Here is a 17429-nt window from a genome sequence, read left to right as displayed (position 1 = left end):
TTTTTTTATTCCTGAAAACACAACTAGGATTCATAAGATTTGGGAAGATATACGAACACATTATACCAAAAATACACAACCTAAAATAATAATACAAGAGTAAAAGCAAAATCAAAAACGAAATGCAATAAAGAAACAAAAAAAAATTGGGTTGCCTCCCAATAAGCGATTGGTTTAACGTCGTCAGCCCGACTACCACCAGTCTACATCAAGTCGATCCGCCCAAAGGTATGTTGTCAAGATGCCTTACTTCAGTTCCATAATAATGCTTGATCCTTTGTCTATTTACTTTAAACGTTCTTCCATCATTGCACTTAAGCTCAATGACTCCATATGATTGGACTGATTCTATTGCAAATGGCCCCGACCATCTTGATTTTAGCTTACCAGGGAATAGTTTGAGGCGTGAATTGAACAACAGTACTTGTTGTTCGGCCTCGAAATTTCTATGCAAGATATGGTTGTCGTGCCACTTCTTTGTTTTCTCCTTATAGATCTTTGCGTTCTCATAAGCCTCATTTCTGAACTCCTCCATCTCATTCAATTGCAATAGCCGCTGCTCACCAGATGCTTCCATGTCAAAGTTTAGCTTTTTCACGGCCCAAAAAGATTTGTGTTCCAATTCCAGTGGTAAGTGACAGGCCTTACCAAAGACCAACCTATAAGGTGACATCCCAATAGGTGTCTTGTATGCCGTTCTGTATGCCCATAAAGCATCATCCAACTTTAGTGCCCAATCCTTCCGGTTTGTCTTCACCGTTTTCTCCAATATCTGCTTAATCTCCCAGTTGGATACTTCGGCTAGTCCATTCTCTTGTGGGTGATATGCCAATGTCACCTTATGCTTCACATCATATTTAGCCAAAAGTGAGTTAAAGCTTTTGTTACAAAAATGTGTACCTTCATCACTTATTATGACTCTTGGTGTCCCAAATCTTGTGAAGATGTTCCTGTGAACAAACTTAACAACCACTCGAGCATCATTAGTATTGGTGGCAATTGCTTCCACCAATTTTGACACATAATCCACAACAAGCAAAATATACGATTGACCAAAAGAAGATGGGAATGGTCCCATGAAATCAATACCCCAAACATCAAAAAGTTCAACTTCCAAAATATTGGTCAATGGGAACTCATGGCGTCTAGAAATATTGCCAACCCTTTGGCATCTGTCACATGACTTGGCTAAGGTATAACTATCTTTGAACAAAGTGGGCCAATAAAAGCCAGACTGTAATACCTTTGCTGATGTTCTTGATGCTCCAAAGTGACCGCCATATGGTGAAGAGTGGCATTGTTCAAGAATAACTTTCGCTTCTTCCTCTGCTACGCATCTTCTAATCATCTGATCAACACATCTATTGAAGACGTATGGATCATCCCATAGGTAAAACTTTGCATCGTGAAATAACTTCTTCTTTTGGTGATAACTCAAATCTGGAGAGAGAGTACCACAAGACAAGAAATTAGCTATATCAGCAAACCAAGGGATTATAGCATTTACCTCAAACAGCTGTTCATCTGGGAATGCTTCTTTTATGGTTCCTTCATCAATTTTATCTTCAAGTTCAAGCCGTGACAAGTGATCAGCCACTTGATTTTAACACCCCTTCCTATCCTTCACTTCAAAATCAAATCCTTGGAGCAATAAAATCCACCTTATCAAGCGTGGTTTTGCATCCTTCTTGGCAAATAGGTATCGAATAGCTGCATGGTCAGTGAAAACAATTATCTTTGTGCCGACCAAGTAGGGTCTAAACTTGTCAAATACAAATACTACTGCAAGCATCTCCTTTTCAGTAGTTGTGTAATTTTGTTGTGCAGTATCCATGGTTCGACTTGCATAGTAGATTGATCTAAATAATTTATCACGCCTTTGGCCCAACACCACACCTACTGCATAATCACTAGCATCGCACATCAACTCGAACGGCTCCTTCCAATCTGGTACTATCATGATTGGTGCTGTCACCAACGCCTTCTTGATATTCTCAAATGCCTGCAGACAATCATCATCAAAAATAAAAGTGGATTCTTTTTCAAGCAAATTACACAAATGTTTAGTAATCTTAGAAATATCTTGGATAAATCTACGATAAAACCCGGCCTGTCCTAAGAAACTCCTTATCCTTTGATGTTCTTCGGTTGTGGAAGCTTTTCAATTGCAACTACTTTGGCTCTGTCTACCTCTAATCCCTTTGAAGATACTTTATGTCCAAGAACAATACCCTCTTGGACCATAAAATGACACTTCTCCCAATTAAGAACTAAGTTCTTTTCTTGACATCTCTGCAAAACGAGGGAAAGGTTATGTAAACAGTGATCAAATGAAGAGCCAAATACCGAGAAATCATCCATGAAGACTTCCATGATGTCTTCCACGATGTCTGCAAATATGACCATCATACATCTCTAAAAAGTAGCAGGTGCATAGCCCAAAAGGCATCCTCCTGAAAGCAAATGTTCCATAGGGGCATGTGAATGTTGTCTTCTCTTGATCCTCTGGTGCTATAGTAATCTGGTTATAACCTGAATAACCATCTAAAAAATAGTAGTGACAATAACCAGCAAGTCTATCAAGCATTTGATCAATAAAAGGTAAGGAAAATGATCTTTACGTGTGGCATTGTTCAACTTCCTATAATCAATACATACTCGCCATCCAGTCACAGTACAAGTAGATATTAATTCATCTTTTTCATTCTTTACCACAGTCATTCCACCCTTTTTAGGCACTACTTGCACATGAGACACCCAACTGCTGTCAGAAATAGCATATATAACTCCAGCATTTAACAATTTCAACACTTCATTTTTGACTACCTCTTTCATAGCTGGATTTAACCTTCTCTGATGATCCACATAAGGAGCGTATGACTCTTCCATTAAAACCCTATGCATGCATATGGTGGGACTAATTCGCTTGATATCAGAAATTGACCACCCAAATGAAGTTTTAAATTTTTTCAACACTCTCAACAATTTCTCTTTTTCATCTAAAGTAAGAGAGGAAGAGATAATTACAGGATATGTCGACTTCTCACCCAAGAAAGCATAGCAAAGATGGCTTGGCAATTCCTTCAAAACAGGGGATGAAGGTATTATCTCTGAACATTTTTCTTCTTCCAACTTCTCATGTGCGCCTTCCTTCACCTTTGGCAATTCTTCAAGAGCTAAAAGTTGCTCTCTCAATTCCCAATCATCATCATCAACTCTACTGACAGTACTAGAAAGGCATCTTTCCATGGATCTTCCGCTGTATGACCTATACCAATCTCAGCAACACAAGAGTCAATTATATCAATACTTTTACAAGTACTCACCTCGTCGTTACCTTTAATAGCCTTATAGATGTTGAATATCACAGCTTCCCCACCAACTCTCAAGGTGAGTTCTCCTTTGTGTACATCTATCAATGCTTTTCCAGTGGCTAAGAAAGGTCGCCCAAAAATCAATGGGGCATCTTGATCTTCCTCAATATCAAGTATTACGAAATCAGTAGGGAAGATAAACTTGTCAACTTTTACCAAAACATCTTCAACAATTCCACGAGGATAGGTGAGTGAACTATCTGCAAGTTGCAAAGTTATAGTGGTTGGTTTTACCTCCCCAAGCTCCAAATCCCTATAAACAGAAAATGACATAAGATTAATACTCGCTCCAAGATCGCATAAAGCTTTATTAACATGAGTACTACCAATAATACGAGGAATAGTAAAACTCCCTGGATCTTTTAGTTTTTGTGGTAACTTCTTTTGGAGAATGGCGCTGCACTCTTCGATCAACTTCACTGTCTCGAACTCTTGCAACTTCCTCTTCTTTGACATCACATCTTTGATGAACTTTGCATAGTTTGGCATTTGCTCTAAAGCATCAGCAAATGGAATGTTGGTGTGAATCTTCTTGAAAATCTCCAAAAAAATTTCAAATTGATCATCAATAATCTTCTTCCTAAATCTCTGTGGATATGGAAGACTCAGTTTCAGTATAGGAATCTATTCAACTTCAGTTTCAATCTGAGACTCCTCAACCTTGTTCTCCTTTCCATTTTCACATTCATCTTCTTTAACTCTCTTCTCATTTTCCTCATTCTCTTTGAATGTTTTAACCTCAAGTTCTCTTCCACTTCTCAAAGTTACAGCTTTGCATTGCTCCTTTGGATTTACTTCAGTATTAGTTGGGAATTGGCCTCTATTTTGATCTCTCAATGCATTATCCAATTGTCCAATCCGTGTCTCCAATGATTTCATTGTGGCACCCATATTTCCCATGTGAGTTTCCATGCCATCAAGACGAGATTCAGTCCTAGCCATCCTTTTACTAGATTCAGCAACAAATGTTCCAACTATATCCTCAAGTGAAGGCTTTCCTTCCCCCTTCAATGTATTGAACGGTGGAGGATTCAACACATTCTTATTATTAGCATATGAAAAATTCTCATGATTTCTCAAACCAGGATGATAAGTGTTAGGGGGAGGGTTACGTCGATATCCTCTGTATCCACCAAAATTCCTATTGTTGATATAATGCGCCTCATCAGGAATATGTGGTTCTTCAATAACAACCGATGCATTTTCAACCTCTGGTGTACTAAATTTATTCATAGCTGCAATTTGAGTTGTTAAAGCTGAAACTTGTGCGGTTAGTGATGTAATAGGATCTACGGCATAAATTCCAGCTTGTTTTTTTACTCCTGACCTCTCAGACAACCACTGATAACTGTTAATGGTCATGTGTTCAAGAAAATCATATGCTTGATCAGGTGATTTGGCAAATATCGTGCCACCAGCTGCTGCATCCACAGTTCCTCTTGTTTGTCCATTCAAACCATTATAAAACAATTCAATTTGTACCCAATCTTCAAAACCATGGTTTGGACACCTCCTCAACAACTCCTTATACCGTTCACATGCCTCATATAATTGCTCAAAGTCAGTCTGCCTAAAAGTACTTATCTCAATTTTCAACTGTGCAGACTTCGCAGTTGGAAAATATTTAACAAGGAACTTGGTTGCTAACTCCTGCCATGTAGTGATACTCCCCAGGGAAGAGATTGAAGCCATCCTCTTGCTTGGTCCCTAAGAGAAAAAGGAAACAAGCGCAATCGAATTATATCATCAGGAACACCATTTATCTTTACCGTGTCAGTGATTTTGCTAGGATCGGTTATTGACTAAGGAGTGTTTAGAAGGGGGGGTTGAATAAACACTTCTAGAAATTTAAATGTTTTTCGAAAAAGGTAGTTCAGTTTTGTTACAAACTGAACTAAGTATCCCGTCGGTCAATATCAATCAGTTAAACTGAATAAGCAGTTGCGGAAAATAAACTGATTGAAAGATAGAATATCTAACTGGAAATAAAAAGCTAAAGTAAAGACAACACAATATGTTTCTGGATGTTCGGAGAATTGAATAACTCCTACGTCACCCCTTCTATCACAAGGATAGGATATTCACTAAAAGACTTTGATCGAGTACAACGCTTGTACAGACCCACTTCAGTTAGGACTTATATATTGCTTGAACTGAAACTCTTAGTATAATACAATGATCTCTGTAAGTAACTGAACTTAGCACTTATCGAATTATCAATATTTCAGAGTGCTAGTTTGCTCAATGTGTTAGCCTTGATTGCTACGAATAAATCTGATAAGTGTGAGCTGAGATTTTGACAGAGTAATGGCAAGTTTGAGATTGGTCAATCGTGTCTTCTGTCAACTGCTCTTTAGTCATATTTATAGACTTATCTTTCAACGGTAATTTTGAATTCTCGTATCCGTTGATTGCCACCTTATCATTTCTTGGACAATGTTCTTGATTGCCGCTTCATCATTTATTGTAAGACGGCGTATTAATCTCAATAGCCGAAATACGTTGTTCTATGCAGTGCGGCTTTCCATATTCAGTTGCTGTCTGATATGTCTTTTTGTCTGTTGAATGATCTTTCCCGAGGTATCTTCAGTTGAGAAGCTTTAATGTTTTCGGCTGAATGTTTTAACTGATCAGTTCTCAACTGATCAGTTTGTGTCAACTGATTTCAGTTGAATGTCCAGCTGTCGACTTTGCTTTCATGTACTAGTTGATTTGATCGATTGGTTTATGTTTTGTCAAACTCCAGAATTTAGTTTCCAACAATTTCCCCCTTTATGGTGTTTGACAAAACCAAGAGATTTAGCTCAGCTTGCAACTGAATCATAAAATATCTGGGTTTCTTGTAGATAATATAGAAGTCTGAGAAAATGATATCAGTTGATAATAATAGCTTGATTAATTCTTCATCTAATTCTTTAGCATAACTGAATCATAAAATAACTGGTCAAATGATATCAGTTGCTTCGGCATCAGCTGCTTCAGCTGCTTTCCCCCTTTTTGTCAAATACATCCATCTTGTCAGATAGCTTGCGAACGTGAGAAGAAAGAACCGTGACAGAGGATGACATATTTTCAATAGCAGTAGTCATTGTGACTTGCAGTAGTTCAATTTTCCGAGACATAAGCGATTCCACACTGTTGACGCGTTCGGTAATTAATTCTTGAGTGGCAGTCAGACTGGACATGATACCTCTATTTTTCTGAATATCACCAACTGCAAAAGAGAGAGCGGTAACAGCAGATTGAATATCCTTCAGTCTTTTCAAGGATTCCTGATTATCATCCAACTTCAGGCTGTGCGAAAGTTGCGTATTTTGAATTTTGGAGATGGCAGTAATTATTTGACTCATACTGTCCTGCATATGTTGGACTTCTTCAAAAATGAGATCAAAATCTGCTGAAGATGGAGGATTGGATTGTCGAGAAGTGCTTGGTTTACTTGTATCAAGTTCAGAAACGATCAAGGCTTGATCAGTTGAAATTGTTTCAGTAACATTTCGAACTGAAATATCATCAGCAGGGATTTCTGCTTGATCCCGAGGTGGTGAGGAAGGATTTTGTTCAGTTGATGGTGACACAACCTGAACTGATGTCTCTAGGGAATGATCGATTGAGTCATCTGGCATATCAGTTGGTATGGCCTGATCAGCAGATCGATCTGGTGGAACAATTTCCCCTGAAGGAATAGTGACCTCTGGATTGGTTTGATCAACAGAATGACCAACTTTATCATTAACTGGTGCACTAAGGTGGGATTCCTCTACCACGGCTTGAATTACTTCATCAATATGAGCGAAAGACAGCTCAGCTTCAGTATATAGTTGTTGTTCAATAGGTGATGAAGAAAGCTTATCAGAAATAGGCTCTTCAGTTGGAACAAGAACGAAAGCTGATGATGGTTCTGTTGTGTTAGAGGGTGCTTCTTCAACTAGTTCCACATCATCATCTGAATCTTCTTGGTAGACTACTAGTTCTTGATCCAATTCCCAAAATTTAATTCGAGAAAGTAGCCCTATAAGGTCAGTTTCAAGCTGAGTAATTACAGCTTGATCAGCATATGCAGTAGGACCAGTTGGCAAGTAGTTGTTTTTAAGCTTAGCTACAAATTGAGCCAACTTCTTCGCTCTCATCTGATCAAAGAAATAACTTTTCCTCTCTAAGGCTTGAGCAATAGAGGCAGCTTTGACAGTTCGAAGAACAAAGGCCTCCAGCTTGATGAATTTTCTGAGCTCGGACTTTTCCTTTAGTTTGCTTGGCAAAAACTTCAGTACGATAGGCTACCCAAGCATCATAGGACTTAGTCTTTGCAGCAGCAAAACTGTTCACTTTTCCCCATACAAGATCAATATGAGTCTGAATCGGGTTGGAGGGTCTGGGTTCTACAATCAATTTCCCTTTCCCTTTATCAGTACTCATGATATGAGGAATTTCCAGTCCGGTTCGAGTTGATTCAATCTATTCTACAAACTTTATTCCTTTGGGTCTGGCAGGTGCTACACCAATTGGTCGAGGTATTTGAGTAACAGGAGCTTGGGTCCTAACTGATTTTTTATGGTACTTAATGAATCAGCTTGTGGAATAATCTGTAGAGGAACTGCTTCTATAGGCTACTGATCAGTAAAGGAAATCATTTTGTCAGTAGGAGTGGATACCTCAGAAGTAGTTTTAACCCTTTGAGTTCTTGGCTTCTTCGCAATTTGATGTGATGAAGTCTTTTCTGACTCGGATGTACTCAAAATCAACTTCTTTTTGGCAACCTTCAGTTGGGCCAACGTTTTGGTTTTCTTGACTGATTTGGGAGCAGCTAACTGAGTCCCAATTTCCTGTTTGATTCGCACAAACTGAGTAGGAGATATGTCCATTTTGGATTTGATTGGCATCGTGTTCTTTGCATTGAACACCTTAAATTTCGACGTCTTCTCAGATTCCTCAGCCACTAAACCTTTTGCTTTCAGCAGATAACTGATTTGAACGGCAAAACCCTTGGATTGTTTAGAAGACAGAAACATATTCTTCAAAACATTAAATATGAGATGCTTCCAGTTAAATTTGTGATTAGCCATTATTACAGTAATGGCCTGAAATTTCTCCAAAGTTAGGGCAGCAAATGATCCAGCTTTTGCCAAAAGCCCTTTAGCAATTACGTCAGCCAGCAATTGAACTTCATGCTTGAGTTCTTTTTTAGGATCAGAAACTTTAATCTTCTGTCCATCAACAGAGAGAAGGGTTTGCATTTCCTCAATATCAGATGCTTTGACATCCGAAAGTTGTGCCATTCCTTCAGAAGGTAAGAGAAATAAATCACCAAGAGAATTTTCAGAGATGATCAGTAACTGACCATTGATAGTAGAATTGATATTTCCCTCAGAATCAATCACGCCAGAAGAGTAGAAATGCTGAAGTTCTTTGGGATAGATATCCTGAGAGGATTGTCCCAAAAATGTTCTTAGACCAGCAGCTTCAAGTTTCTGAAATACTTTCTGGACTTCAGCATCACCGAAGGATAAGATAGATCCAAAATCGATGGCCATAGCATTTAGCATGAAAGCGGGAATTTGAGTTGCCATTGATAACTGAAAAATTTCCTGAAAGAAAATTCGAATGATGAGGTAGTTCTTGCTCTAAAGAAGATTTGAAGTAGTCGAAAAGTAAAACTGAAATGAAGCGGGTAATTGTACTAATGTTTGTGACTGTTTGAATTTTTGGACACGTGTCAGTCCAGTAAAAATTTTGAGTAAAAATATGTGTACGTGTGCTATAATCGTGTGTGTAAAATAATGAGCGGTTAAAATTGATTCCACGTCATAAATTAAAATTCATCATTAGTTTTAGCAGACAGTCACATCATTTGATTTGAAATATAATTGGTTAATTAGTTAACTTATATGAGAAGATTAGTGGAAAATTCGACTGATAGGTCAGTTGATAAGACTGGGTTCTTTCAGTCGAGAGTTCACTAACAACTGTCTTCTCAGTTAACTTCTTGAACCATTATTCCCCATTAATAAATGCATTAACGCAAAATGACGGCAATAGTCAGTAATGATTAAAGATGAGTATGGTGCTCGGCATAGCAAACGTCACAGAGTGAAGTGTCTTTTCGTTTCCCTTTTGGCCTATAAATAAGAGTGAAGGGGTTAGCCAAAATTATCTCAGCAAGTAAGTTTCAAAGATAAGGAAAATGGCAGAAGCTGGAAGCTCAAGCGACGCTCAGTTTACACTGCAGGCCAGGAAGCAGTTCATAGAAGATGAAGTCTTCTACGCTAGCCTTCCTTACTGGGAGGAGATGCAGGAACTGGAGTTCCTGTATTACTCTGGGCGGGTCTCTTCTTTCAGGCGAAAGGCCCAACTTCGAGAGGTGCGAGAGCTCCTAGAGGTTCCTGCGGGGGTGGACCTTTTTAAAGAGGGTTATCTCTACAAGCTCTTTCTTCTGAAGGAGCTAGAGATCCTCCGCCGCATCGCTGCCTCCCACAATTTCTGCAAAACCTCTTCCTCAGCACTAGCTGCATGGATGAGTTTGTGGATAATTGCTGTGGAGAAAGAATATGAAATTGTAACCGGCTCCTATTCTTAATAAAATATTTATTATGTTTTATCGTCTTTGTTCTTTTATTTCTGCCTGCAATGATCTGGAAGAGATATAATCACAAACACTTGCTGACATCAGTTAAGAACTCATAAGAATAAGTGACAACAAATTACGACCAATGATCCTGTAATCCTGTTATATGATCTAATGACATGCTAACAGTCATTAGTTTTGATGAGTAAACAAATGAACTGATGAAATACTAATTGATAAATAATTAATAAAATTCAAACTGTTATTAACTGATATCTTAAATGTCCTCGGTAAATGTGAGAGTTGATTTAATTGACTTGTGATTCTTCAACTTCTTCAACACCTTTTTCTTATAAATGAGATGATAGTGGTGATAATGTGATCAGTTCAAAACTATTTCAACATGTCTGATTCTGATGCATGCAGTAGCACGCATGTTCATGTGACTGATCAGTCAGCCCCTCGTTTAGCTGAAATTAAAAGAAAGATGGAGAAATATGTTTTTCAGAAGGTATTGACAACCTGGGAAAAGATTGATGAGTTGAAGATGGTGAGTGATAGTGGTGTCATTCCTACTCGTGCTCAGGAGAGAAGAGCACTGAAATACCTTGCTCGTTTTGAGGTTAGCCACGTTAATGATTTGGTTGAAGAAATATGTCTTTTAGAAGCAATGCTATGGAAGGAGTGGCATGTTGTTGATAAGATTTCAAAGTCAAGGGAATTTGCTGGAGTTCGAATTTATGAGTTGAATGACTGGGTTAGGGCATGGCTAGATACAGTTGGATCTATGATTTCTTCTGTAAATTGAGAACGTTGGTATTCTTAATGAAATATTATTATCAATTTGTTGTATTCTTATTTTCTGCACTTAATTCTGTTAGTGAAGTTATATCAATTAAACCAAGAATATTTCGGAAATAAGAAAACTTAGCCTCTGGTAACGGTTTTGTGAAGATGTCTGCTGCTTGTTGTTCCGTTGAGACGTATTCTAATATGATGTTCTTCTTTAGTGCATGATCTCTGATGAAATGATGTCTGACATCTATATGCTTAGTCCTGGAGTGAAGAACTGGATTGTATGCAATAGCTATTGTACTAGTGTTGTCACAGAATATTGGTGATTCCTTTGCATCAACACCATAATCTTTCAGTTGTTGCTGAATCCAGAGTAGTTGAGCACAGCAGCTTCCAGCAGCAAGATATTCTGCTTCAGTTGTGGAAGTTGCTATGGATGTTTGCTTCTTACTGAACCAAGAGATCAGTCTGTCTCCAAGAAACTGACATGATCCACTTGTACTTTTACGATCAAGCTTGCATCCTGCATAATCTGCATCTGAATAGCCAACTAAATTGAAAGATGAGTCTTTAGAGTACCATAAACCAACATTTTCTGTGCCTTTAAGATATCTCACGATACGTTTGGCCGCAGAAAAATGTGATTGCTTGGGGTTAGCTTGAAATCTCGCACATATACATACATCAAACATAATATCAGGACGACTAGCAGTTAGGTACAATAAAGAACCTATTAAACCTCTGTATAGTGTCGTCTCAACTGATATTCCCCCTTGATCAGTGTCTAATTTAACTGATGAACTCATTGGAGTGCTTGCTGCTGAACAAGATTCCATGCCAAATTTTCTTAGCAATTCCTTGGTATATTTGGTTTGACTAATAAATGTTCCTGAATCCAGTTGCTTCACTTGTAAACCAAGAAAGAATGTCAGCTCACCCATCATGCTCATCTCGAATTTATCCTGCATCAGCTTGGAAAATTTCTTGCATAATTTGGGGTTAGTTGACCCAAAAATAATATCATCAACGTAAATTTGAACAAGTAAGATATGATCATTTCTCGAGAATTTAAACAAAGTCTTATCAACTGATCCAACAGAAAAATCATGATCAGTTAGGAATTTTGAGAGGGTTTCATACCAAGCCCGTGGAACTTGTTTGAGACCATATAATGCTTTGTTCAAATGATAAACGTGATCAGGAAAATTATGATTGACAAAACCTGGAGGTTGTTCAACGTAGACTTCTTCTTGCAATTGGCCATTTAGGAATGCACTTTTCACATCCATTTGATAGACTTTAAAGTTTTTGAAGGACACATAGGCAAGAAATATTCTGATTGCCTCCAGTCTTGCAACTGGTGCATATGTTTCATCATAATCAATTCCTTCTTCTTGTCTATACCCTTGTGCCACTAACCTTGCTTTGTTGCGCACAACTGAACCATCTTCGTTCAGTTTGTTTCTGTACACTCATTTTGTACCTATAACAGTTTTAGAAACTGGTCTTGGAACTAAGTTCCAGACATTGTTATGAACAAACTGATTTAGCTCTTCTTGCATTGCATTAATCCAATTAGGATCAGCAAGAGCTTCGAAAGTTTTTGTTGGTTCGATTTGAGATACAAAAGTTGAATGAATAAATATATTGAGCATCTGATTTCTTGTTCTTACTGGATCAGATGGGTTACCTATTACCAGTTCTGGAGGATGTGATTTCTTCCATCTAAATTCAGCATTGGGTGCTTCACAGCCAGCAAATTCTTCATTAGGTAACTATATGTTCTCAGTTTCAGTTGGAGCTAATTCAGTTGATAATTGATTTCCATTAGTTTGCTCCACTAACTGATTGTCAAGATTTGCTTCCAATTCAGCTGGTTGATCCAATATCTCAGGTTCAGGTGTATGAAAGATATTCTGATTATTACGACTTTCGTCTGAGACATCATCTTCCAGACTGATATATGTAAATCGATCAGCTAGCTCAACTTGATCAGTTGGCTTATCGATTAGTGCAGTTTCATCAAAATCAACATGTGCAGATTCTTCAACATTCAAGGTTTTCTTATTAAATACTCTGTAAGCTATGCTAACTGATGAATATCCAAGGAATATTCCTTCTGCTGATTTGACATCAAATGCTTTTAGATAATTTTTACCATTGTTATGAATAAAACATCTACAGCCAAATATTTTGAAGTAAGTGATTATGCTTTTTCTTCCATGCCAGATCTCATATGGTGTTTTCATGTGATTTTTATTAATCATTGATCTGTTCTGAGTGTAGCATGCAGTGTTTACTGCTTCTGCACAAAATCTTTGAGAAATACCTGAATCAGCAAGCATCGTTCTAGCAGCTTCCTTAAGAGTTCGATTCCTTCTCTCAGCTACACCGTTTTGCTGAGGTGTTCTTGCTGCTGAGAACTCATGCTTGATTCCAGTATTTTCTAAAAAGTTTGAAAGTGTTTGATTGATGAATTCAGTTCCTCGATCAAATCTGATTCGATCAATCCCAACTGATTTTTCATTTAAAGTCTTTTGAGGAGTTTAATCAGTTGTGCAGCAGTATGGTCTTTGGATTTGAGAAATATAACCCAAGTAAATCTTGAAAAGTCATCTACGACCACCAAGGTGTATTTCATTCCCCCTAAGCTCATGACTGGTATTGGACCAAAGAGATCCATGTGCAATAATTCTAAGCATCGGGATGAAGATTTACAGCCTTTGTTTTTGAAAGAGGATCGAACTTGTTTTCCATACTGACATGCTGAACAAAGTTTTTCTTTTGAAAAATTTATTTTGGGCAAACCAGTTACAAGTTCATGCTTACTCAGATAGGCAATAGATTTAAAATTTAAATGATTTAACCGTTTATGCCACAAACAGTTTTGAGATGATTTAGACGCAATAAAGCATACTGGTGTATAAGGTTGATCATTCCAGCTGACTTTGTAAGTGTTTCCACACCTTTTGCCAGTTAGAATAATTTCTTCAGTTGAGTTTTTGACTGAACAAGAGTGTTTGTCAAACTGAACTGAGAATCCATTATCGCATAACTGACTAATGCTTATCAGATTATACTTAAGATTCTCGACTAATAAAATATCATTAATGGTGAAGTTACCGTGGATAAGCTTACCCTTACCCACAGTTTTACCTTTGGAATTATCCCCAAAACTGATGTTTGGACCATTGTATTTGACCAGTTGAGACAATAAGTTTGAATCTCCTGTCATGTGTCGTGAACATCCACTGTCCAGATACCATATTGATCCAATGCTTGTTCCTATTGCCTGCAATTAAACACAAAATAAGATTCTGGTACCCTTTTCTATTTGGGTCCAAAGTTGATTAGTCCTTTAGGAATCCAGACTTGAATCAATCTAACTGACCGTCCTGTTGCTGTATTCCTTATGGTCCTTCCCTGTTTGTGTGTGCTTGGTGTATGGTGTGTGGATGATACAACATGTGTTTTGTCCTTTTTCAACTGATTGTTCAGCCGATATCTTTTCTAAATTGACTTACTGTTGTAGTAGTTTGAGTAGCCATATGAATATTTTCTGCTGAGATTTTTTGGTTGCTGATTCCATGAGTCAGTCTTACCCTTTGGATTATATCCAATTCCACATCTCATGCCTTTATTCATATTCTGAGATGGTTGTTCAATCAGTTTGCTCGACTCTTCTTGATTTTGTACCATAACTGATTTTACAAAGTGAATATATTTCCCTTTGTTCATATTCAGTTTTGGTTGAGTATCTTGGGAAGACAAATCATCTTTACTACAGAATCCTAAACCAGTTTTATCATCAACTGATTTCTGAGAATTCTGTATATTAGTTAAAGCTTTAGATGATTTGTTCCAAACTTGAATGAGCTCATTGAGCTTTGTATTTTCAAGCGACATTTTTTGAATCATTGATTGATTCCTGCTTCTTTCATCAGTGAGTTCAGCAATCTCCCTTCTCAGACTCAACATTTCAACTGATTCATCAGTTTTTGTTTTATTGTCTTTGGGATCATCTTGCTTTGCTCTGAGTTTTTCAAATGATAAAGCAAGCTTTTGATACTCATTGACCATGTCATGAAGAGTTGAGATGAGTTCTTCTCGTGTAAAATCAATAGAGCTAAAATCAAATACCTGCTCGCAGCTTGATTGATCTTCTATGTTATCTGCCATTAGACATGTTACTTCTTCCTCATCCTCACTTGAACTGCAAGAGCTTTCTGGATCTGACTCTTCGCTGTCAGTTTCTGCCCATTTGGCTTTGCTGTCTTCAGCTAGGAGTACTTCATGTTTCTTCTTGTAAGGCTTCTTTTCGTCCTTAGATCTTCTTTTGTGCTCATACATCTTATTCTTTCTTTCAGTTGAGGTTTGATTATCCTTTTTAAGCTTTGGACAGTTGGCAATAAAGTGACCGGATTTGCCACAGTTGAAACATACATTAGACTCTTCTCTGGAGTTGTTTCTTTGATAATTCTTCTGAAAATTTCCTTGATTTTTCCTCATGAATCTTCCAAATTTCTTAATGAATAGAGACATGGCATCATTGCTCAGCTGATCAGCAGTTTTCTCAACTGAACCAGTTGATTCATTTCTAACAGTAGTCAAGGCAGTAGTTGCTGCTGGAGTAGATGGTTCTCCTTCTCGAGTTTGAAGTTCAAACTCATATGCTTTTAGATCTGCAAATAAATCATGAAGTTCAACTTTGTTAAGATCTTTGGATTCCCTCATTGCCATAGTTTTGACATCCCATTCTTTGGGAAGTCCTCTGATTACTTTCAACGCTACTTCTTTATTTGTATACCTTTTCCAAGTGCATTTAGTTCGTTGATGATACAGCTTGTTCTTTCATCATACTCATCCATTGTTTCTCCCATCTTCATTCTGATGTTGTCGAACTTCTGCATAGCAACTGAAAGTTTGTTTTCTTTTGTTTGATCATTTCCTTCGCAAAGTTGAATTAACTTCTCCCAAATTTCTTTGGCGGTTTTGCACATTTTGATCTTACTGAACGTTACTTTGTCCAGTGTCTTATACAATATGTCTTTTGCAACGTTGTCTAGATTTGCCTTTCTCTTGTCCTCTGTAGTCCACTCATCTCGAGGCTTTTCAATTCGGTGAGGTGCCCCTTCAGTAATAGCAACAGCTGTGTTTGCTTTCAAAATTTTCATGGGTCCGTCAGTTATGACGTACCACATGTCATCGTCTTGTGCAGCTAGATGAGCCTGCATTCTGATTTTCCAATCATCAAAATCTTCCCTGGAGAACATTGGAATCTTATTGAATGAAGACATAGTGATTAGATTGAGGATAGATAATCTTTGACAGGATATGCCTTGCTCTGATACCACTTGTTAGGATCGGTTATTGACTAAGGAGTGTTTAGAAGGGGGGGTTGAATAAACACTTCTAGAAATTTAAATGTTTTTCGAAAAAGGTAGTTCAGTTTTGTTACAAACTGAACTAAGTATCCCGTCGGTCAATATCAATCAGTTAAACTGAATAAGCAGTTGCGGAAAATAAACTGATTGAAAGATAGAATATCTAACTGGAAATAAAAAGCTGAAGTAAAGACAACACAATATGTTTCTGGATGTTCGGAGAATTGAATAACTCCTACGTCACCCCTTCTATCACAAGGATAGGATATTCACTAAAAGACTTTGATCGAGTACAACGCTTGTACAGACCCACTTCAGTTAGGACTTATCTATTGCTTGAACTGAAACTCTTAGTATAATACAATGATCTCTGTAAGTAACTGAACTTAGCACTTATCGAATTATCAATATTTCAGAGTGCTAGTTTGCTCAATGTGTTAGCCTTGATTGCTACGAATAAATCTGATAAGTGTGAGCTGAGATTTTGACAGAGTAATGGCAAGTTTGAGATTGGTCAATCGTGTCTTCTGTCAACTGCTCTTTAGTCATATTTATAGACTTATCTTTCAACGGTAATTTTGAATTCTCGTATCCGTTGATTGCCACCTTATCATTTCTTGGACAATGTTCTTGATTGCCGCTTCATCATTTATTGTAAGACGGTGTATTAATCTCAATAGCCGAAATACGTTGTTCTATGCAGTGCGGCTTTCCATATTCAGTTGCTGTCTGATATGTCTTTTTGTCTGTTGAATGATCTTTCCCGAGGTATCTTCAGTTGAGAAGCTTTAATGTTTTCGGCTGAATGTTTTAACTGATCAGTTTGTGTCAACTGATTTCAGTTGAATGTCCAGCTGCCGACTTTGCTTTCATGTACTAGTTGATGTGATCGATTGGTTTATGTTTTGTCAAACTCCAGAATTTAGTTTCCAACAGATTTCAAGGAATGTTCTGAGATGTAGATGAGGATCTGCAGTAGCGGCTCCCCCAAATTGGTTATGTTGAACCATGTTTATCAATGCGAGCTTGAGCTCAAACTTGTTTGCATTAATAGTCCCTTGTGCTATTCCCGAATAATGAGCATTTAGTACAGGCCTAAAATGATCTCTGATTGGTATTGCAGGGGGTGGATTTTCGTTATCTCTGTTGTCAGCTGTTGCTTGAATCACTTCTCTTCTTTCCTTTCTTAATCTTCTTGTGGTTCTTTTAATCTCGGTATCAAAGATAAGCAAGTCAAGATTTTGCGATCTTCGCATGCACTGTAAAACAAAGATAAGAAACAAATCAATGTTTAATGTAATACAATAAAAGCAG

The 17429-nt window shown here is 37.6% G+C and overlaps 1 protein-coding gene across 1 annotated transcript; it reads right to left on the bottom strand.

Annotated features, from left to right (window-relative positions):
* Positions 1-208: 208 nt before the first annotated feature.
* LOC140831440 (uncharacterized) lies at positions 209-3830 on the bottom strand. Its single transcript, XM_073195190.1, has 6 exons — positions 3338-3830; positions 2659-3278; positions 2533-2544; positions 1609-2002; positions 1244-1563; positions 209-844 (listed from the first exon to the last, which is right to left on the bottom strand). Exons 1-6 carry the CDS (start codon positions 3828-3830, stop codon positions 209-211), a joined length of 2475 nt encoding a protein of 824 aa, XP_073051291.1.
* Positions 3831-17429: the final 13599 nt, after the last annotated feature.

The sequence above is a fragment of the Primulina eburnea genome, chromosome 5 (assembly GCF_022965805.1).
Source record: "Primulina eburnea isolate SZY01 chromosome 5, ASM2296580v1, whole genome shotgun sequence".
Classification (NCBI taxonomy): domain Eukaryota; kingdom Viridiplantae; phylum Streptophyta; class Magnoliopsida; order Lamiales; family Gesneriaceae; genus Primulina; species Primulina eburnea.
This window is presented reverse-complemented; position numbering and strand designations above follow the sequence as displayed.